This window comes from Ceratotherium simum, chromosome 35 (assembly GCF_057802395.1).
Source record: "Ceratotherium simum simum isolate JZ-2026a chromosome 35, ASM5780239v1, whole genome shotgun sequence".
Lineage (NCBI taxonomy): Eukaryota > Metazoa > Chordata > Mammalia > Perissodactyla > Rhinocerotidae > Ceratotherium > Ceratotherium simum.
Window position 1 is genome coordinate 1103805 of NC_141934.1, and position 23769 is coordinate 1127573.

The 23769-nt window shown below is 37.8% G+C and overlaps 1 protein-coding gene across 1 annotated transcript in view; it reads left to right on the top strand.

The window, feature by feature from the left end:
- Positions 1–23769, top strand: part of CLTCL1 (clathrin heavy chain like 1) — a 124262-nt gene that overhangs the window by 21237 nt on the left and 79256 nt on the right. The window contains 2 exon segments of the mRNA XM_087423744.1: positions 1752–1959; positions 11171–11439. Of these exon segments, the coding sequence (XP_087279870.1) occupies positions 1752–1959; positions 11171–11439 (477 nt within the window).

Genomic DNA, 23769 nt, shown 5'->3' on the forward strand with positions numbered 1-23769 from the left:
TGGCATGCTCCTGCCATGGCTGGAAATGTTGGCGGATGCGCCCCCTGTGAGCCCTGTCCCACGTTAGCATTATTTTCTGTCCTGTAACCCTAGGCTGGAATGGGCAGGGACATTCTTTTAGTAGTGACAGCATCAATGGGTAGGTAGGTTCTTTTTTTTTTTTAAATGCTTTCACTACAATTGTGAAGTAATGTTTTCTTTGCTGTTATGTGTGTTTTTGTTTGGGCGGACTCACTTGGAAAGGTAATCACCACTTAGTTCATCCTTTCTGTGTTAAAATGAAATATGAATTTCAAACAACTGAGTATTGTGGTTCAGGGCACAGGCTTTATTCACATCTGGCTCCATCACTGATCGGCTATGAGGTTTTGAAAAGATTTCTTAACCTAAAGCCTTGTATTACACAAGTGTAAATTGTGTGTAGCATATTTGCTTCATAGGTTAATGGGAAGATCAGATGAGGTGAGCTATTGTCCTGCAGCCTGTTCCACTCAGCAGCTGGAATATCCCATGTGTGCTAGACTCTGTACTACAAAAGACAAGATCCAGTCCCCACTTTTGAGGAGTTCATGTCTGTAACGAAGGAAATAAATGATAGAATAAAGGATTATACTAGCAGTATGAAGAGTCTCATTTGTGCTCCTTCCAAAGAGTAGTGATTATTTTTAACAAGTGGTTCCTGGTCTTTGTTGCTAGCATAAACCTATACAAGGTCACACAAGGTAACAGGTGTTAAAGGATCAAAGTCAGTAGCAGTACGATTTGGGTTGAGCAGAACAATGTTTAGAAATAAAGGTACCTTGGGGCCGGCCGGGTGGTGCAAGCGGTTAAGTGCGCGTGCTCTGCTGCGGCGGCCCGGGGTTTGCCGGTTAGGATCCTGGGCACGCACTGACGCGCTGCTTGTCGAGCCTTGCTTGTCGAGCCAAGCCATGCGTCCCATATAAAGTAGAGGAAGATGGGCACAGATGTTAGCTCAGGGCCAGTCTTCCTCAGCATAAAGAGGAGGATTGGCATCAGATGTTAGCTCAGGGCTGACCTTCCTCACAAAAAAAAAAAAGAAATAAAGGTACCTTGTAGGTATGTTGGGGCAGGGCAGGTTTATAGAAATAAGCATGATCTTCATAGGGGTGATATGAATTTCTTGATTTTGTGTTTTCCCAGGGTTTTTCATTGAAGCTCACCTCATTAATAGGTCTTTTTTTAAGCCAGGTGCTATGGATAAAATGACCTTTGGAGAAAGGCACCTGATTTCAGTTAACACAAGTAGAAGCAATCCATCTGCTTGCAAAGATGTACTAGACCTGCCTGTTGACTTTTTGTTAACCTTGGACTCACCGAGAAGTATTTACACGGACTTAGAAATTCATTTAAATCAGATTTAGACAGACTTTATGATGTGAAGGGAAATATTTTAAACAAAAACTCTTGGCTAGTTGTTTGTTATTGCCGGAGAAACCAGTTTTTACGTTTTTTCCTCCCCCCCCCACACACACCTTCCCCTCTCCAAGACCACCTTCCTTCATTCTGAGGCTCTCAGCTGTGAGTCTATCTGTGAGGCCTTCTCTGGTGTGCTCTTTTGTGGGCTCCTTGCCCCATCCCAGCTGATCTCGTCCTGTCTGTATCACTCATGGCATCCTTCCCCTCTCCCTCATATTATCCTTATTCTTGTGAGTTCTCATTAACCCCTAGGGAGCTGAATCTATTTCAGAGAGGAAAAACTTACTTTAATCAAATCTTTCTCTTCTGTTTAGCTCCAAAACCTGGGAATTAATCCAGCCAATATTGGATTCAGCGCACTGACCATGGAATCTGACAAATTTATATGTGTCCGAGAGAAAGCTAGCGAGCAGGCGCAGGTAGTGATTATTGACATGAGTCATCCAATGGCGTCAATCAGACAGCCTGTCTCTGCAGGAAGTGCCATCATGAACCCAGCCTCTAAGGTGATAGCTCTGAAAGGTAAGCCTGGTAGGATTTTTAGAAAAGAATTTTACCTCACTTTACTGCTCTGTAACCTTAAATATTGGACAGGTGTCAGTAAACTCATAGCAAAGTGCCATCCATAATATTAAACTTAATTCCAAAAGTTTTAGCAAAAGCTCTGTTTTGCGTGCCGTCTTGGCCCCCGAGCACCTGAGTTTTTTGTACCATCACCCGTAGTGCCAAATACACGAGAGAGAGTGAATGCCCAGGACCTCGTCCCGCTGGGTGCTGTGTCTGGAAAGGCCAACAACCGCACTGTGCATGTTCAGCAGTCGGACCGGGTAGTGACCTTGACCCATGAGGGGCTGCTTTACAGTGGTGCTCCAGGTATCCTAGAGTACGAGCCAAGATACTGACCTCTCTTATGAAACACCCTGATGACGGTATAGCTGCTGATTAACAGAATTTCACTTCCCTGAACTCAGGGGACCCTGGGTGCTTGAAACCTTCTAGTTACTTTGAGAATATAGAATCTTTTCATTTTGCCATGATTTGGGAAATAAACGAATTATGTATATACTGGACTTGTTAATGTTTTATGTGAAATATATTATCACACCTTGAAAAGTGAAAACTCTCTCTGACCTAAAATTTGTGAATGCCGAATATTAGCTTTGCCTCTGCTTCTGTTTTGTTAGAGGAATAGGGTCTACTTTGTCATTCAGTAGGTAGATGGACATCTGGAAATTTAGACCTTTCTATTTAAAAAGAAGTAGCTGAATATTTTTTGATTTGAAATTATCTTTTTTCTGTTGTCAACTCTGTTTCTTGTCAAAGAATTTTTTTGAACATGTAATATAAGCAGTGTTAACTATTTTAGTTTTAATTGAAGAAATTATTAAACTTCATGGATTTCTAATGGTTCTTTTGGCTTTTCTGCATCTTCCATTTTTGCAATACTTTTGAGAGACCTTATCTAGCATGTCGTTTGCTGTTTGGTATTCTCAGCAGGTCTCAGAAATGACCAGCATTTTAGTCTTCCTGGTTTTCTAGTACAGTTCTCTTTAAGGATGATCTCAGACCCTTGTAGTACAAATTGTTGGCAAATGAAGGATATGCAGTGTGTTGTAAAGGCCCTAGACCAAAATGAATGAAACTGTCTCAGAAAAAATAAAAGGTATTAGTACAATGATTGAATTATAGAGATAATTGAATTGCACTTTTGTCGTTTCACACACTCTAGCTGTTCTGGAAGTGTCAGTGTGAAAGCGTGAATGTGAAGTCAAGGGGGCCTAGTCTTGAATCTCATAGTCTCCCCATTTTGGCTGGTGAAGTCTTGTGATTGGAAGGGGGCTCTTTAGAGATTGACCTCTTTTTTAAAAAGGTCTGTCTTTGCAGTCTGCCCTCATATCTGGCTAAGAGCTCACGACGTGCTCAGCCCATATCATCACCAGTCCTTCTGGAGAAGCCTGGAGCAGATTCACTCACCCCAGTCTCTCTTCAAATTATCTCTGCTGATGGATTTGTGGTGGATGTTTTAAAACCAGAGATACATTTTTACCCTTGACCAAAAGAGCGTGAAGCGGGGTAGAATTCCTCATCTGTTGCTCATCTTTTTTTTTTTTTTTTTAAGATTTTATTTATTTATTTTTCCCCCCAAAGCCCCAGTAGATAGTTGTGTGTCATAGCTGCACATCCTTCTAGTTGCTGTATGTGGGACGCGGCCTCAGCATGGCCAGAGAAGCGGCGCGTCAGTGCGCGTCCGGGATCCGAACCCAGGCTGCCAGCATTGGAGCGCGCGCGCTTAACCGTTAAGCCACGGGGCCGGCCCGTTGTTGCTCATCATTTTAATGGAACATTAATACCCTAACTGAGGGATCGGCAAGCTGCCCGTTTTTATACAGCCCCCAAGCTAAGACTGGGTTTTCATATTTTTAAAGAGTTGTAAAAACAGAACAGATGAATATGTGACAGAGATCTTATATGTGCTTCATAGAAAAAGTTTGCTGACAGCATGCATTACTGGTCTGAGTATGATTTCCTACTTTTATTATGAAACATTGCCCTTTGAGTATCCATATGTGTTTCTTTTTACAAACTACCTTTTTTCCCTTAATTTTTAGAGGTAAATTGAATGTAGGCTAACCTAGTGCCAGCCCAGCAGTTAGCTCTTGGCTGAGGTGGGGAGGGAAGAGGTGGTGGGATGGTGCCCCCTTGTGGTGGCACACTCTTCACCTTGACAGCTTGAGTCTGACCTGAGGTCAATTCCCAAAGGAGGTTGTTCCTTTTTTTGTTTTTTCTTTTTGTGACCCTAAATATTGTACCTCATATGAAACAAGTTCTTTTTAACCAGTCTAAGACAACTTGACAAGTTTTCAAGCTACAGGAAATTTCCTCTGTGATCCCAGGCTATTTGAAACTAAAAGGTACCCTCATCCTATAGTTGAACTTTAGTCCAGTCTTTTTTTAACTACTTTATTCCAATGTAATTTACATGCCATAAAATCCAGACATTCTAAGTGTACAGTTCAATGATTTTTGGTAAATTTATCAAGTTGTGGAACCATCACCATCATCTTGTTTTAGAACATTTCCACTACCCTCAAAAGTTCCCTCATTCCTGTTTGCAGTCGTTCCCCACTCCCAGCCTGGTCCTAGGTGGCTACTAATCTGCTTTCTGCCTCTATAGATTTGCCTTTTCTGGACATTTCAAATAAATGGAATTATACAATATATAGTCTTTTACATCTGGCTTCCTTCACTTAGTGTGGTGTGTTTGAAGTGCATCCACGTTGTTGCTTGTATCAGTAGTTAGTTCCTTTCTGTCGTTGAATAATATCCCATTGTATGGACATATCACACTTCGTTTCTCCATTCACCAGTTGATGGACATTTGGATTGGTTCCAGTTTTTGGCTATTAAGAACGTTGCTGCTATGAACACTTGCCTACAAGTCTTTGGACATATATTTTCATTTTTCTTGGGAAAATACCTAGGAGCGGAATTGCTGGATCATATGATAAATTTGTTTAGCTTTTTAAGAAACTACAAAACTGTTTTACAAAGTGGCTGCACTACTTTACATTCTCACCAGCAATGTGTGAGGATTCTAGTTTTTCCACATCCACGTCAACACTTCCTAGTCTTTTTTATTATAGCAATTCCAGTGGTTGTGTTCTAGTACCTCACTATGGTTTTAATTTGCATTTCTCTAATGCCTAATGATGTTAAGTATCTTTTCTTTTCATATGATTATCAGCCATTCATATATCTTTTTGGAGAAGTGTCTGTTTAAATCTTTTGCCCATTTCTTAATAGGCTTGTCTTATTATTGAATTTTAAGAGTTCTTTGTATGTTTCGGGTATAAATCATTTATCAGCTATGTGATTTACATATATTTGCTCCCAGTCTGTAGCTTGTCTTTTTATTTTCCTAATAGTATCTTTTGAAGGGCAAAAATTTTGATTTTTTTCTTTAATCGATCATGCTTTTGGAGTCCTATCTAAGAGTGCTTAGCCTAACCCAAGGTCATAACAATTGTCTAGGTTTTCTTCTAGTGGTTTTAACTCTTACATTTAGGTCTATGGTCCATTTAGGTCTATGGTCCATTTTGAGTTAATTTTTGTATACGGTGTGAGGTAAGGGTATAAGGCTTTTTTTTTTTCTTTCTTTCTTTCTTTCTTTCTTTGGGCGGGGGGGTGGTATATTGCCCCAGCACCATTTGTTGAAAAGTTTATCCTTCCCCATCGAATTTTCTTGGCACTTCTGGTGCAAATCAATTGACCATAGATATAAAGATTTATTTCTGGACTCTTCTTTCTTTCTTTTTTTTTTTTTTTTTCTGGTGAGGAAAATTAGCCCTGAGCTAACATCTATTGCCAATCCTCCTCTTTTTGCTGAGGAAGATTGGCCCTGGGCTAACATCTGTGCCCATCTTCCTCTACTTTATACGTGGGACGCGGCCACATCATGGCTTGATAAGTGGTGCTTAAGTCCGCACCCGGGATCCAAATCTGTGAACCCCAGGCCGCCAAAGCGGAGTGTGCAAACTTAACCACTATGCCACCGGGCCTGCCCCCGGACTCTTACTTCTGTTCCATTTATCTATATGCCCAACCTTGTGCCAGTTAATTACTATGCCTTTATAGTAAGTTTGAAGTCAGATAGTGTTGGTACTCTAGCTTTGTATTTTTCAAAATAGTTTTTGAAACTAGGTCCTTTGAATTTCCTCATAAATTTTAGGATCAGTTTGTCAATTTCTGCAAAAAGTCTGCTGGGATTTTGATAGGGATTACATTGAATTTATCAATCAATTTGGCAAGAATTGCCATCTTGGCAATATTGAGTCTTCTAGTCATTCAGCATGGAATGTCTCTCCGTTTATTTAGATGATCTTTAATTTTTTTCAATGTTGTTTTACCTTTCAGTGTACAAATTCTGGACTTCTTTTGTTAAATTTATTCCTAAGTCTTTTATTATTTTTGATGTTTTTATGTACAAAATTGTTGTATTGATTTAATTCTTGGATAGTTTTTTGCTAGCATATAGAATTTGTTTCCTGTGCACTTGCTAAACTTATTTATTCTTAGAGTTTTTAGTGGATTTCTTGGGATTTTTGATATACTGTATCATGTTTATCTGCATATAGGCAGTTATACATCTTCCTTTCTAATCTGGATTCTGTTCATTTTGTTTGTTTCAACATTGCATTGGCTAGAATATCCAGTACAATGTTGAATAGAAGTGGTGAGAACGGACATCCTTGGCTTGTTTCTAATCTTACGGGAAAGAATTTAGTCTTTCACCGTTGAATATGGTGTTCACTGTGGGTTTTGGGTAGATGAAACTTTTATTAAGTTGAGGAAGTTCCTTTATATTTCTATTTTGTTTAAAGTTTTTAACATGAAAAGGTGTTGGATTTTGTCAAATGCTTTTTCTGCATCTATTGAAATGATCACATGGTTTTTGTCCTTTATTAGTGTAATGTATTATGTGAATTGATTTTTGGATATTGAACCAACCTTGTATTCCTGGGATAAATCCCTCTTGGTCATGGGGTATAATTGTATTTATATGATGCTGGATTTGGGTCACTAATATTTTAAGGATTTTTCTGTCTATGATAATTGGTCTATGGTTTCTTTTCTTGTGATGTGGTTTGACTTTGTAATTGAATTAGTATTGGCCTTATAGAAAGAGGTAAGAAGTGGTCCCTCCTCTTCTACTTTCTCAAAGAGTTGTGAAAGAATTCTTATTTCTATTCTCTTTGAGTATTTGATAGAATTCAACAATAAAAGCTTTCTGGGCTTGGGCTTTTCTTTGTGAGATTTTAAACTATGAATTCAACTTCTTTACTTGCTATACAGGCATACCTCGTTTTATGGCCTTTCGTTTTATTGCGCTTTGCAAATATTGCATTTTTTATGAGACCCTCCACCAGCAAAAAGATGACAACTCCCTGAAGGCTCAGATGGTGGTTAGAGTTTTTTAGCAATACAGTATTTTTAATTAAGGTATATATATATACATTTTTTTTTTGGACATAATGCTATTGCACACTTAATAGACTACAGTATGGTAGTTTATATATGCAGTGGGAAACAAAAACATTCATGTGATTTGCTTAATTGCGATATTTACTTTATTGCGGTGATCTGGAACAAACTTGCAATATCTCTGAGGTTTGCCTGTAAATCTGTTCAGATTTCCTGTTGCTTGTTGTGTCGGTTTTGGTAATTTATCTTTCTAGGAATTTATCTAAGTCATCTAAGTCTTCTAATGTGTTGGCATAAAATTGTTCACAATATTCACTCATAATCCTTGTAATTTCTTTAGGGTCACCAGTGATGTCCTCTCTTCCATTCCTGATTTTGGTAATTTGTGTCTTCTCTTTTTTTCTTGGTTAGTCTAACAAAGGTTTGTCAATTTTCTTGATTATTTTGAAAAGCTAATTTTTTATTTCATTGATTTTTCTCTGTTATTTTTCTGTTATCTTTCCTTGATTTTTGCTTTAATCTTAATTTCTATTTTTTGTTGTTTTCAGTTTAGTTTGCTCTTCTTTTTCTAGTTTCTTAAGGTAGAAACTTAGTTTATTGCTTTGAGATCTTTTTTCTTTTCTGATCTTGACATTTAAAACTATATAGTTCTCGGGCCGGCCCCGTGGCTTGGTGGTTAAGTGCGCGCGCTCCGATGCTGGTGGCCCGGGTTCGGATCCCGGGCGCGCACCGAGGCACCACTTCTCCGTCCATCCTGAGGCCGAGTCCCACATGCAGCAACTAGAAGGATGTGCAGCTATGACATACAACTATCTACTGGGGCTTTGGGGGGAAAAATAAATAAATAAAATCTTTAAAAAAAAAAATTATATAGTTCTCATTAGGCAGTGTCTTAACTGCAACCTCAAAATTGATATGCTCTGCTTTTTATTTCATTCACTTCAACATATTTTCTAAATTTCTTTTTAATTTCTTCTTTGACCCATGGGTTATTTAGAAGTGTGTTGTTGAATTTCCAAAATTTGGGACTATCTCACACTTCTTTTTGTTATTGATTTCTAATATATCTGTTATGATCAGAGAACTTATTTTATATGATTTCAAAATTTTTACATTTCTTAAGACTTGTTTTATAGCCTAGCATATGGTCTGTCTCAGAATATGTTTCAGGTATACTTGAAAAGAATGTGTGTTTTGTTGTTGAGTGACGTGTTCTAAAGATGTCAGGTTGAATTGGTCAGTAGTGTTCAAATCTTTTATTCTGTCTGATTGTTTTATCAATTATTGGGATTTTGAAATCTCCAACTATTTTTTTCCTAATTTTTTAATGGTAGCTAAATACATTTTAACATAAAATTTTTCGTCTTAACCATTTTTAAGTTTATCGTTCAGTGGTCTTAAGTATGTTCGTATTGTTGTACAGCCATCACTACCATCTATCTCCAGAACTCCTTTCCTCTTGCAAAACTGAAACTCTATACCCATTAAACAATAATTCCCAGTTCTTTCCTCCCCTTGTCTCTGGCAGCCACCATTCTACTTTCTGTCTCTGTGATTTTGGCTACTCTACGTACCTAATATAAGTGGAATCATACAGTATTTGTCTTTTAATGACTGGATTATTTCACTTAGCATGATGTCCTTTGTCTCTTCTAACCTTTTTTGATTTAAAGTTTATTTTGTCTGATATTAGCCACTCCTACTCTCTTTTTGTTATTCTTTGCATGGAATATCTTTTTCCATCCTTTCACTTTCAACCTGTTTGTGTCTTTGGACCTAAAGTGAGTCTCTTGTAGACAGCATATAGTTGGATCATGTTTTTATATCCATTCTGCCAATCTCTGTCTTTTGATTGGATAGTTTAATCCATTTACATTTAATGCATTACTGGTAAGGGGGGACTTCTGTCATTTCACTATGTGTTTTTCTATATACTTTATAGCATTTTTGTCCCTCATTTCTGCATTACTGTCTTCTCTTGTATTTAGTTGATTTTTTGAGGGAACATTTAAATTCCTTTCTCATTTCTTTTGTGTATATTCTATAGCTGTTTTCTTTGTGGTTGCCATAGGGTTATATTTAACATCCTAAAGTTATAACCGTCTAATTTAAATTTGTACCAGGTTAACATCAATCACATACAAAAAGTCTGCTCCTTTACATCTCTGTCTCCACCTCTTTCAGTTGTTGATGTCACAAAGTTACATCTTTATGCATTGTGTGTCCAAAAACATAAACTAATAATTCTTTTTAACACATTTATCTCTCAAATTATATAGAAAACAAAAATATAGTTACAAACCAGTTACAGTAATACTAGCTTTCAGACTAATAATTGTGTTTTTTTAATGTTTTACTCTCTTAAATCATTTAGAAAACAAAAGGTGGAGTTACAATAATTATAGCTTTTGTAATTACCCATTTATTTACCTTTATTGAGATCTTTACTTCTTCATACAGCTTCGAGTTACTGTCTAGTTTCCTTTCATTTCAACCTGCAGGACTCCCTTTAGCATTTCTTGAAAGACAGCTCTAGTGGTAAGAAACTCCCTCAGCTTTTGTTTATCTGTAATGTCTTAATTTCTCCTTAATTTTTGAAGGACAGTTTTGCCGGATATAGGATTCTTAGTCAACAGTTTTTTTCTTTTAGTGGTGTTATAAATTCTTCTCAAATTTTTATTTCCAAATTGTTTGCTTCTAGCATCTAGAAATGCAGTTGATATTTTTGTTTATTGATCCCATTTCCTGCAGTGTTGTTATATTCACCTATTAGTTCTGATAGTGGTTTTGTAGATTGGTGGATTCCTTAGGCTTTTCTTTGTCAACAGTTATGTTGTCTGTGAATAAAGACAGTTTTACTTCTTTTTTGGTCTTTATATGTTTTAGTTTTCTTGCCTTTTTGCACTGGCTAGGATATCTGGCACAATGCCCAATAGAAGTTGTCAGAGAAATAATCCTTGCCTTGATCCTGATCTTAAGGGGAAGGAGTATTTTGTGTTAGCTCTAAGTTTTGCATAGATACCAAGATCAGAACTCAGCTTTTTATCAGAGATGGAAACATATGAGTCTCTTGCCAGGGGATAGATTTCAAAGCCTTTTGTCTAGAACTGTGCAGTCCTATTGGACACTAGACACATGAGGCTGTTTAAACTTAAGTTAATTTAGGGTAAATAAAAGTAAAAATTCAGTTCCTGAAATGTGTCTTACTGGACACATTTCAAATGTTTAATAGCTACATATAGCTAGTATCTACTGTACGGGATAGTGCAAATACAGAACATTCTACTTGACAGCACTGGTATAGAATTTAAGACAAAATAACCCTGTTATGTGGAAAAGTTAGTCTGAAGGGCTGGTTGTGTTCTTTCCTGAAAGTTGGAGACACCAGGCAGAAAGAACGTTGACTTATCCAGAAAGTGTTTTAAAACTAGAAGAAACCAATCTAAAACTGATTCTCTTGATACCACTAGAACTAACTTCTGATTGTTATTCATATATTCTATAAATATTCACACACTTTTACATTCTTCTGAAGAAGGATCTCTAATGCATAGGAGGCTCTTCTCAACATTTAGACGTCAAAGTGTGGTTAATTACTACTTAGGCAGCTTTTTTTTCACCTCTAAATCAGATTAGCTGTAAGTAGTACAACTTCAAGTAATATTAAAAAGATTCAGAATTAAGAGTGTAAGAATTTGTCTTTCAGATTTTTAATTTATCTTTCTTTAATCTCCATCTCATCAAATACTAGCTGGGAAGACACTTCAAATCTTTAATATTGAGATGAAGAGTAAAATGAAGTCTCATACGATGGCAGAAGAGGTAGTTTTCTGGAAGTAGGTCACTGTGAACACTGTTGCCCTGGTGACCGAGACCACAGTCTACCACTGGAGCATGGAAGGTGACTCCCAGCCTGTGAAGATGTTTGATAGACATGCCAATCTGGCAGGGTGCCAGATGATCCACTACCAGACCGATGAGTACCAGAAGTGGCTACTCCTCATTGGCGTCTCAGCTCAGGTAAGCTTTTGGCTGCCTTCAGGTGCTGGTCTGACAGAATGTCGAGGCCTAATATTAAAGTTGGTATAGGGATAAGGCAGAAGAAATAGGCCTGGGACTAAAAGAAATAGAGGTTACAAAGAAATCCAAACTTTGGATTGTATAAAAATTTTAATCGAACTTCAGCCCATTAACTACTATGTTCCATTAGATTACTAATATTCACTCTGTAAACTATTTCTGGCACAGTTTTGAGAGGTGAATTGTTGAGGAATTTTGTAGAGCCACATGGAACCTATAGGTTTATTATGGGTTTAGGGCTCTATTGTAAGGGCTTTAATGAAATGTTACCAACTCATGTCCTTTTATACTGCAAGCAGTAACTTTCTGCCATGCTTCCTTTTTTCATTCCTGGTGGCTAATCCAGTCACCAGATACCTGAGGACTGCAGGATATTTGGCCTTAGATCTTTCTTAGCCAATCCTGGCCGTTGAATGGTTTTCCATAGCCTAGTGGGGAAGGTATGACTTCAGGATTGTGGTGCTTAGAGAACTGTCAAACATTTAAAGAGCGTGCTATGGGAGCCATAAGAGAGCACCTTAAGTTAGGGAAGGCCCACAACAGAGGGGGCCTCTAAGCTGCATTTTGCCAGTTATAAAAGTGCACTTTGGGAGGAAACTGTGCAAAGGTATGGAAATGAAGGACAATGGCTCTCTTCTGGGAGTCTGAGAGCATCCACTGTGGCTGGTACCTGTAGGATGCATGAGAGGCAGCTGGAAGGGCAAGCCTGGAGAGATGGATGGCAGCAAGACTGGGGTGCATGCTCTGTCCTGCAGGCAGTGGGAATTCTGCAGCTGGTTTTAAAGTGAGAGTGATGTGATTAACTTTCCTTCTCAGCAGTGTGGTGGGGTGGAAATAATGCTATTAGTGATGTTGAGGATGGATCACCATGAAAACTGGAGGCTGGGAGGCTAGTTGACAGGCAGATACAGGAATAAAGCCATATAGTGTGTTCTGGAGTAGAAACATGTCTGAGAAAGGTGAAGAGTGAGCAAAGATGGAAGGAATACTTCTCACCACTTTGGGAGCCTCTTCCACTCTGCAGTCCCCAGAAGATACGAGCCATGTGTGATTTACAGGGAGGCAGTGGCATTGGAGATGAACAGGAGAGGCAAGACTTCAGATTTTAAAGATGAGATAGCTAGAGCTTGATGATGAACTCGGTGTCTATTGGGTCAAGGAGAGTTAGATGATTGGCCTGGCGTTTTGTCTTGAAATGGGGCATAGATGAGGGAGAGTTGAAGTACCTTTGCTCTAATCTTTCATCTTCTATAATGTATTGACAAGTTTGTCTTCCCAGGTGACCTGGGAATTTTTTGATGTAATTTAAGGTACTTGCTTAGAGTCACAGAGCCTTTCAATGACAGGCCCAAGGCTTCCATTTAGCCCGTTATTTCTTATTGTTAAGGGCTGAGGGTTAAACTGGAGTGACAATGTATTTGTAGGAAACCTCACATCAAATCTGGAATAATGGACATTCCCATTGCTCTTGCACATGAAATAACATTATAATGGTGTCACCCGTAGCAGAGCTTGTTTGAGTCTGATTGCCAGGGCTTACAGGAAAGGAATAATTTTATAACCAGTTTCTGTGGTGGATCATCTGTTACCTGGAATTACTATCTACCTTTGGCTTCCTTCTGAAAGGATTTGGATGTTGTTGGCGCTTATGGTGGGCAGAGGTTGCAGACAGTTCAGGTGTTGCTAATGAAAATGAGAACAGGGGAATGTTTGTGATGTGAGGGGTAAGGAGTGTACCATACACAGATCCTAAGGATGCTGAGATGAATTGTGAGAGAGTCACAAATGCAGGTAAAATCTGCGTGACAGATGCTGTAATGGTAAATTTTTAAGGCAGTGTGGGGTGAAAAGAAAGAATTGATTTACTCTACGTTTGTGAGGCCAGGAGGGGTCTGGGAGAGTGCTCTCTCATAGCCTGTCTATGCTATTCAGGAGTCATGGGGAAAGCTATGCTTGTTTGAGGCTTTATGTTGCTTTAGAAAGAGGGCTCTAAAGTTATAGGACCCTCAACCAAAAAAAGAAAGCTACTCATGATATAGCCTTTATCACTCTGCCCCTATTTGCCTAGAAAACTTTTTGCTTTTGAACTTCCTGTTTATTCTGTGAAGCTGGATCTTTGTTCTGAATCTGGTCTGGAGATGTGTTTGTTCCTCCAGAAATGAAGATGTCAGAGGGATTGAACAGGAATGGAGCTTTAAGCTGAAAGTCATAAAACTAGATTATAGTTAATGCATTCCACACTTACTACCTGCTTCTAATACTTTTTCTTGAAAGCCTTTTGCTCCAGTTTTACTACAGTACTTAACTTTTATTTTATTCTTCTAAACCAGAGGTCAGCAATTTTTTTTTATAAAGGCCCAGATAGTAAATGTTTTTGGTTTTGTGGGCCATATGGTCTCTGTTGCTACTACTCACTTCTGAAGTTTTATTGTAATAGCTATAGACAATATGTAAATGAATGGGTGTGGTTGCTTGCCAGTACAACTTTACTTACAGAAACAGGTAGAACAAACCATGCAGAAATAAAAAGGATTTCTAGGAAGTATTACAAACATTGTATACCAAAAAATTAGATAACTTAGATGAAATGACTAATTCCCAGAAAGACATAGATTATGGAAATGACTCAGAAAGAAATAGAAAATCTGAATAGGCCTGCAACAAGTTAAGACATTGAATTAGTAATGAAAAAACTACCCACAAAGAAAAACTGTGGCCCAGATGGCTTCACTGGTTAATTCTACCAAATATTCAGAAAACAATTAATACCAATCCTTCATAAACTTTTCTACAACATACAAGAGGAGGGAACACTTTGCAGTTCATTCTATGAGGTCATTAATAACCAGATACCAAAACCAGACAGTGACATCACAAGAAAAGAAAACTACAAGCCACGATTCGCTATGAATATAAATGAAAAAGTCTTCAACAGTATACTAGCAAACTGAATCCAGAAACATATAAAAAGAATTATATGCCATGACCAAATGGGATTTATCCCAGGAATACAAGGTAAGTTTAGTATCCAAAAATCAATTAATATAACATACAATATTAGTAAAATAAAATACAAAAACCATATGGTCATCTCAATAGACACAGAAAAAGCATATGACAAAATCCAACACCCTTTATGATAACTAGGAATAGAAAGGAACTTCCACAACCTGATAAAGGGCATCTATGAAAAACACACAATTAACATCTTAGTTAATGGTGAAAGACTGGGAGTTTTCCCCCTAAAATCAGGAAGAAGTCAAGGATGTCCAATCTTGCCACTTCTGTGCAACACTGGACTAGAGGTTCTAGCCACAGCAATTAGGCAAGAAGAAGAAATAAAAGACATCCAGATTTGAAAGGAAGAATTAAAACTATATTTGCAGGTGGCATGGTCTTATATATTGAAAATCCTAAGGAATCCAATAAAAAACTTCTAGAACTAACAAACAAGTTCAGCAAGGTTGCAGAATACAAGGTAAATATACGGAAATAATTGTGTTCCTACACACTTGCAATGAACATGCTGAAAATGAAATTAAGAAAACAGCTCTATTCAGAATAGCATCAAAAATAATAAAATGGAGAGTGATGTCAGCATCATGGCGGAGTGAACTTTCCTGTAAACTCTCCCTGGATAAGATACAACAAAAAGGACATTCACATACCAGCAAAGGACACTCACACAACACAAAAGGACATCTGAAAGACCCACGCAGCTGCACATCTGAGAATGGACATGCTGGAGCCCCCGGAGGAAGTGGGAAGAGGTAAGGAGAAATCCTCCCCCTCCCCATCTGATCGGTGTCTCCGGGTCCACTTGGCTCCCAGAGAGTGAGGAGGGGCGGCCCTCTGCAGGGAAAATCATTGCTCTCCAGTTCTCTCACAGCCTGTGGGAAATTCCCACACAGGGGAGTTGGAACTTTTGCAGGGATGCCGTCAACATCTGAGCACCCCAGGAGAGCAGATAGTGAGGGAAGAACCAGAAGCCCCCTGGGATCGGGCAGGGGAAAGAGAGAGCCCCTCCCCCCTGTAGGCCCAGCACTTCAGCTCAGTCAGTCAGTCAGAGCAGTTGTGGAAGAAGGGGGCTCAGAAAGACGCAGCCCTTGACTCCCACCCAGTGGCGGCAGGTGGAAACCGCAACCAGATATTGTTAGGATGAGGAAACATAAGCCAAGTACAGCAGGCACGATGCAAAAATACATTTAAATTACCAGACCAGAAGGAAAATGACAAGCACCCAGAAATCAACGCTGAAGGCACAGAAATTTGTAACCTAAATGACAGAGAATTCAAAATAGCTATCATAAAAAAGCTCAACGAATTACAAGGAAACACAAATAAACAATTCAACGAGATAAGGAATTTCTTCACAAAAGATTGAAACCATAAAGAAAAGCCAGTGAGTATTGCTGGAGATGAAAAACACAGTGGAGGAGATAAAGGAAAATCTGGAATCTGTAAAGAACAGAGCTGACAATATGGAGGAACCAATTAGCATCATTGAGGATAGGAATACAGATATGCTCCAGATGGAGGAGAAGAGAGAACTAAGACTAAAAAGAAATGAAGAAATTCTCTGAGAAATATTCGACTCAATTAGGAAATGCAACATAAGAATTATAGGTATTCCTGAGGGAGAAGAGAGGTAAAAAGGAACAGAGAGCTTATTCAAGGAAATAATAGCTGAGAACTTCCCAAATCTGGGGAAGGAGCTGGAAATACTAGTAAATGAAGCCAATAGGTCGCCTAAATATATCAACAGGAAAAAGGCTCTCTCCAAGGCATATAGTAGTAAAGCTGGCAAAAGTCAATTACAAAGAAACAATATTAAGGGCAGCTAGACAAAAACAAAAAATAACGTACAAAGGAATTCCCATCAGGCTCTCAGCGAAGTTCTCAACAGAAACTTTACAGGCTAGGAGAGACTGGAATGATATATTCAAAATCCTGAACGACAGAAACTTTCAGCCAAGAATACTCTATCTAGTGAAAATATCCTTCAAATATGATGGAGAAATAATAACTTTCCCAGATCAACAAAGCTAAGGGAGTTCATGGCCACAAGACCCCCACTACAAGAAATGCTCCAAAAGGCCCTCATGCTTGGGAAAAAAAAAAAAAAAACGAGAAAGGGAATACAAAGCTTCAAGCAAGGAGAAAAATAGGTAGACAAAATCATAAAAATAGTAGCTCTTTATCAGAATACGTTAACAACCATTTAATACCAAAATCAAAGATCAAAGCAAGGAAAACACCGAAAACAAATATAACCTCATCACTTTAAACACACACCCACAACACAAGATGGAATAAGTTATGACAACAATAACTTAGAAGGGGAAGAAGTAGGGGATCGAATTGACCTAGTCTAAGGAAATAAGAGGTCATCAGATATTGGACTATCTCATCCACAAGATTTTTTATACAAACCTCAAGGTGACCATTAAACAAATAATCAGAACAGAATCACATATGATAAATAAAGAGACAACTAAAAGAGTCATCAGACAGAGCTACCAAACTGAATTGGTAGTCCGAAACACATGGGACAAGAAACAAAAGAAATGCAAAAGAACTGGAAAATAAGCGATAAAACAACAACATTAAGCCCTCATATATCAATAATCACTGTAAATGTAAATGGTTTGAACTCTCCGATCAAAAGACACAGAGTGGTGGGACGGATTAAAAAGTAAGACCAACAGTATGCTGCCTCCAGGAAACACATCTCAGCTCTAAAGACAAACACAGGCTCAGAGTAAAAGGATGGAAGACAATAATCTAAGCTAATGGCAAACAAAAGAAAGCAGATGTTGCTGTACTCATATCAGACAAAGTAGACTTCAAAATAAAACAGGTAATGAGAGGCAAAGAGGGACAGTATATAATGATAAAAGGGACACTCCACGAAGAAGACATATCAATTATAAATATACATGCACTCAACATAGGAGCACCAAAGTACATAAAGCAGCTATTAACAAACCTAAAAGGAGATATTAACAACAAGACAGTAATAGTGGGGGACTTGAACACCCCACTTATATCAATGGATAGAACATCCAGACAGAAAGTCAATAAGGAAACAGTGGACTTAAATGAAAAACTAGACAAGATGGACTTAATAGACATATACAAAGCACTCCATCCCAAAACAGCAGAATACACATTCTTCTCAAGTGCACCTAGAACATTCTCAAGGATAAACCATATGTTGGGAAACAAGGCAAGCCTCAATAAATTTAAGAAGATTGAAATCATAGGAAGCATCTTTGCTGACCATAATGCCATGAAACTAGAAATCAACTGTGAGAAAATAACTGGGAAAGTGACAAAGATGTGGAGATTAAACAACATGCTACTGAACAACCAATGGATCATTGATGATATTAAAGGAGAAATCAAAAAATATCTGGAAAAAAATGAAAATACACTATACCAATTCATATGGGATGCAGCAAAAGCAGTCCTGAGAGGGAAACTCATAGCAATACAGGCTCATTTTAACAAACAAGAAAAATCCAAAATAAGCAACCTTAAATTATGCCTAACAGAACTAGAAAAAGAAGAACAAACAAAGCCCAAAGTCATCAGAAGGAGAGAAATAATAAAAATTAGAGCAGAAGTGAAATTAAAACCAAAAAAAAAAAGTAGAAAGGATTAATGAAACAAGAGTTGGTTCTTTGAGAAGATAAACAAAATGGACAAACCCTTAGCCAGATGCACTAAGAAAAAAAGAGAAAAGGCTCAAATAAATAAAATTAGAAATGAAAGAGGAGAAATTACAATGGATACCACAGAAATACAAAGGATTATAAGAGAATACTATGAAAAACTATATGCCAACAAATTGGACAATCTAGAAGAAATGGATAAATTCTTAGACTCATACAACCTCCCAAAACTGAATCAAGAAGAAATAGAGAACCTGAATAGACCAATCACAAGTAAAGAGATTGAAATAGAATCAAAAACCTCCCCAAAAATAAAAGTCCAGGACCAGATGGCTTCTCCAGAGAATTTTACTGAACATTCAAAGAAGATTTAATACCCATCCTTCTTAAACTATTCCAAAAATCAGAGGAAGATGGAATACTTCCTAATACATTCCACGAGGCCAACATCACCCTGATACCAAAGCCAGACAAGGACTACAAAGAAGGAAAATTACAGGTCACTATCGCTGATGAACAAAGATGCAGAAATCCTCAACAAAATATTGGCAAACCGAATACAGCAATATGTTAAAAAGACCGTACACCATGACCAAGTGGGATTTATACCAGGGATGTAGGGATGCTTCAACATCCGCAAATCAGTCAACGTGATACACCACATTAACAAAATGAGGAATGAAACCACATGGTCATCTCAATAGATGCAGAGAAGGCATTTGACAAGATCCAATATGCATTTATGATAAAAATTCTCAACAAAATGGGTATAGAAGGAAAGTACATCAACATAATTAAGACCATTTATGACAAACCCACGGCCAACATCATACGCAACGGGGGAAGTCTAAAAGCCATCCCTCTGACAACAGGAACAAGACGAGGGTGCCCACTCTTGCCACTCTTATTCAGCATAGTACTGGAGGTTTTGGCCAGAGCAATTAGGCAAGAAAAAGGAATAAAAGGAATCCAAATAGGCAATGAAGAAGTGAAACTCTCACTATTTGCAGATGACATGGTTTTATATATAGAAAACCCTAAAGAATCCATCAGAATACTATTAGAAATAACAACTACAGCAAAGTCACAGGGTACAAAATCAACCCACAAAAATCAGTTGCATTTCTGTATGCTAACAACAAACTAACAGAGAGAGAACTCAAAGAGATAATACCATTTACAATAGCAACAAAAAGAATAAAATATCTAGGAATAAATCTTACTAAGGAGGTGAAAGACCTATACAATGAAAACTATAAGATATTATTGAAAGAAATTGATGATGACATAAAGAAATGGAAAGATATCCCATGCACATGGGTTGCAAGAATAAACACAGTTAAAATGTCTATATTAGCTAAAGCAATCTACCGATTCAATGCAATCCCAATCAGAATCCCAATGACATTCTTCACAGAAATAGAACAAAGAATCCTAAAATTCATAAGGGGCAACAAAAGACCCCGAATAACTAAAGCAATCCTAAGAAAAAAGGACAAGCTGGAGGCATCACAATCCCTGACTTCAAAACATACTACACAGCAATAGTAATCAAAACAGCATGGTACTGGTACAAAAACAGACACACAGATCAATGGAACAGAATTGAAAGCCCAGAAATAAAACCACACATCTACAGACAGTTAATCTTCGACAGAGGAGCTAAGGACATACAATGGAGAAAGGAAAGTCTCTTCAGTAAATGATGCTGGGAAAACTGGACAGCCACATGCAAAAGAATGAAAGTAGACCATCTGCTATCGCCATTCACAAAAATTAACTCAAAATAGATCAAAGACCTGAAGGTGAGATGTGAAACTATAAAGCTCCTAGAAGAAAATATAGGCAGTACACTATTTGACATTGGTCATAAAGGAATCTTTTTGGATGCCATGTCTACTCGGACAAGGGAAACTAAAGAAAAAATAAACAAGTGGGGCGTCATCAGATTAAAGACCTTCTGCAAGGCAAATGAAACCAGGATCAAAATGAATAGACAACCCACCAGCTAGAAGAGAATATTTGCAAGTCATATATCCGACAAGGGGTTAATCTCTATATTATATAAAGAACTCACACAACTGAACAACAAAAAAATCAAACAACCTGATCAAAAAATGGGCAGAGGAAATGAACAGACACTTCTCCAAAGAAGATATACAGATGACCAATAGGCACATGAAAAGATGTTCAACATCACTAATCATCAGGGAAATGCAAATCAAAACTACACTAAGATGTCACCTCACACCCGTTAGAATGGCTATAGTCACAAGAGAAAAAACAACAAATGTTGAAGAGGATGTGGAGAAATAGGAATCCTCATTCACTGCTGATGGGAATGCAAACTGGTGCAGCCTCTATGGAAAACGGTATGGAGATTCCTCACCAAATTAAAAATAGAAATACCCTATGATCTAGCTATCCCACCACCAGGATCTAGTCAATGAACCTGAAATCAGCAATCCAAAGAGGCTTATGCACACCTGTGTTCATTGCACCATTATTCACTATAGCCAAGAAGTGGAAGCAACCCAAGTGTCCCTCGACTGATGATTGGATAAAGAAGATGTGGTGTGTGTGTGTATATATATGTATATACAGTGGAATACTACTGAGCCATAAAAAAAGACAAAATTGTCCCATTTGCAACAACATGAATGGACCTGGAGGGTATTCTGTTAAGTGAAATAAGCCAAGGAGAGAAAGACAAACAGTGCATGATTTCACTCATATGTGGAATATAAACCAACACACGGACAGAGAGAACTGTATGGTGGTTACCAGGGGCAAGGGGGTTGAGAGGTAAGCACAGGGACCTCTGAATGGAGGCATGTATATGGTGACAAACAATAATGTACAACCCAAATTTCACAATGTTATAAAGTATTAAGACATCAATAAAAGATAATAAGAATAAAATGCTTAGGGATAAACTTAAAACAAGTGCAGAACTTATACTCCGAAAACTACAACACATTGTTGAAAGTAATTAAAGAAGATCTAAATAAATGGAAAAAACATCCTAGGTTCATGCGTCAGAATACTTAATATTTTTAAGATGGTAATACTCCCCAGATTGATCTACAGATCCAGTGTAATTCCTATCAGAATACCAGCTAGGTGCTTTGTAGAAATTGACAAGCTAATCCTAAAATTCTTATGGAATTGGAAGGAACCCAAAATAGCAAAACAGTCTTGACAAAACCAAAACAAAGTAGGAGTATTCATACTTCCCAATTTCAAAGCTTGCTACAAACCTATAGTAATCAGTACAGTATGGTACTGACATAAGAATAGGCATATAGATCAATAGATTGAGAGTCCAGAAATATACCCTTATATTTATAGTCAATTGAGTTTTGACAAAGATGCCAAGACAGTTCAATGGAGAAAAGAATAGTTTATTCACCAAATGGTTTGAGGACACTGGATGTTCATATACAGAAGCATGAAGTTGGACCCCTACATCTTATCATACTCAAAAATTAACTCAAAATGGATTGGAACTAAATGTCAGAGCTGAAACTATAAAACTCTTAGAAGAAAACATAGGAGTAAATCTTAGTGACTTTGAGTTAAGCACAGCCTTCTTAAATACAAGATCAAAAGCACAAGCAACAAAAGAAAAATAGATAAATTGGACATCAAAATTAAAATCTTTTGGGCTACAAATGATACCATCAAGAAAGTGAAAAAATAACCCACCAATTGGAGAAAATATTTTAAGATTATATATCTGATAAGGGACTTGTATCCAGAATATGTAAAGAATTCTTAAAATTCAATAATAAAAAGACAAATAATCCAGTTTACACGTGAGTAAATGATTTGTACAGATGTTTTTCAAAGATATACAAATGTCCAATAAACACATGAAAAGTTGTTCAACCTCACTAGTCGTTGTAGAAACACAAATCAAAACCAGAAGGAGATATCACTTCACACCCACTACAATGGCCGTAATCAAAAAGATAGACAATAACAAGTGTTGCCAAGGATGTGGAGAAATTGGAACCCTCATACATTGCTGGTGGGAATATAAAATGTCACAGCTATGATGGAAAACAGTTTGGCACTTCCTAAGAAAGTTAAACATAGAGTTACCACGTGACTTAGAAATTTCACTCCTGGTTATATACCCAAGAGAAATGAAAAAATACATCCACACAAAATATTATACAGTAGTGCCCCCTTATCTGTGGGGGATACATTTCAAGACCCCCAGTGGATGCCAGAAATCAGGGATAATACTGAACCTTGCATATTCTGTTTTTTCCAATACATACATATTTGAGATGTGACAGCAAAGCTAGTACAAATTTCTTTTTCCTTCTTTACGGTTTCACAGAAGATTTGTTCTTACAGTAGATCTTAGCCACCTCAGCAGATGAGGTTTTTCTTTCTTTATTAAATCAAGAACTTTCACCTTTTCACTTAAAGGAAGTGCTATATGGCTTCTTTTTGGCATATTTGAATTGCCAGCATCACTACTCTTGTGTTTTGGGGCAACTATTAAGTAAAGTAAGGGTTACTTGAACATAAGCACTGCAATTCTGCGACAGTCAATCTGATAACTGAGATGGCTTTTAAGTGATTAATGGGAGGGTAGCATATACAGCATAGATACACTGGAAAAAGGGATGATTTACATCCTGGGTGGGATGGAGCAGGATGGTGCAAGATTTCATCATGCTACTCAGAGTTGTGTGCAATTTAAAACTTGTGAATTGTTTATTTCTGGAATTTTCCATCTAATATTTTCAGACCGCAGTTGACTGCGGGTACCTGAAACTGCAGAAAGCAAAACCATGGATAAGGGGGGACTACTGTACATAGAACCTGAGCAGGATTGCTGGACTAAGGATCTCTGAAAATCCACTCCTCCAAAAAAGTAAACAAGAACACTGGCAAAAACTGTCAAAGTCAACTTTTTCAGAACTCTGGAAACTAACTACAGGCTTGCAAAAATCCAAAGAACTTTTATTAAAGAAAATTTGCTATCTCTCAGAACAGCAAGCTTGGTGGCATTTTAACTTACCCTATTCCTATCCCCCTCTCTCCAGCTTTGTGATAGCCTTGAAAACCAACAGCTCTGCAAATTGGTGAAATCCTGCAGCCTAACAGCCTCTGAAGGAAGCAAAATGGTTTCGAGTTCCCCAAAGGCACCATTCCCAGATAAGTATTATTTGACCTGTCTAGCTATTCCTTGGAAATCTCCATTCACAGGCCTTATCTTTATTTGACTTGATTCAGTCTTGCTGAGTGAAAATAGCCTTATCCCCTGGGACATTTGTGATAAACCATCAGCAGCAGTTGTTTAACCTCACAGCTGCCTGAGATAGCAGTTGAGGTAAATAAGAAGCTGATCAAAAAAATTAAAAAGAAAAGCTGTGGAATGAGATGTTCCTAGGGGGCTTTCAAAAGCTTCAGCATATTCTTATGAATCTAGAAGGCCATGCACATGTCCAAGAAAGAGTTGACAAGGCCCTAATCTCTCATATCTGGCTGATCTTGAGGCTCTGCCCAAGCAGAAAGTGAAGGCTGAAGGCCAAGGCAGAATTATAAACTGCTTGCTGGAGCATTGGAGACG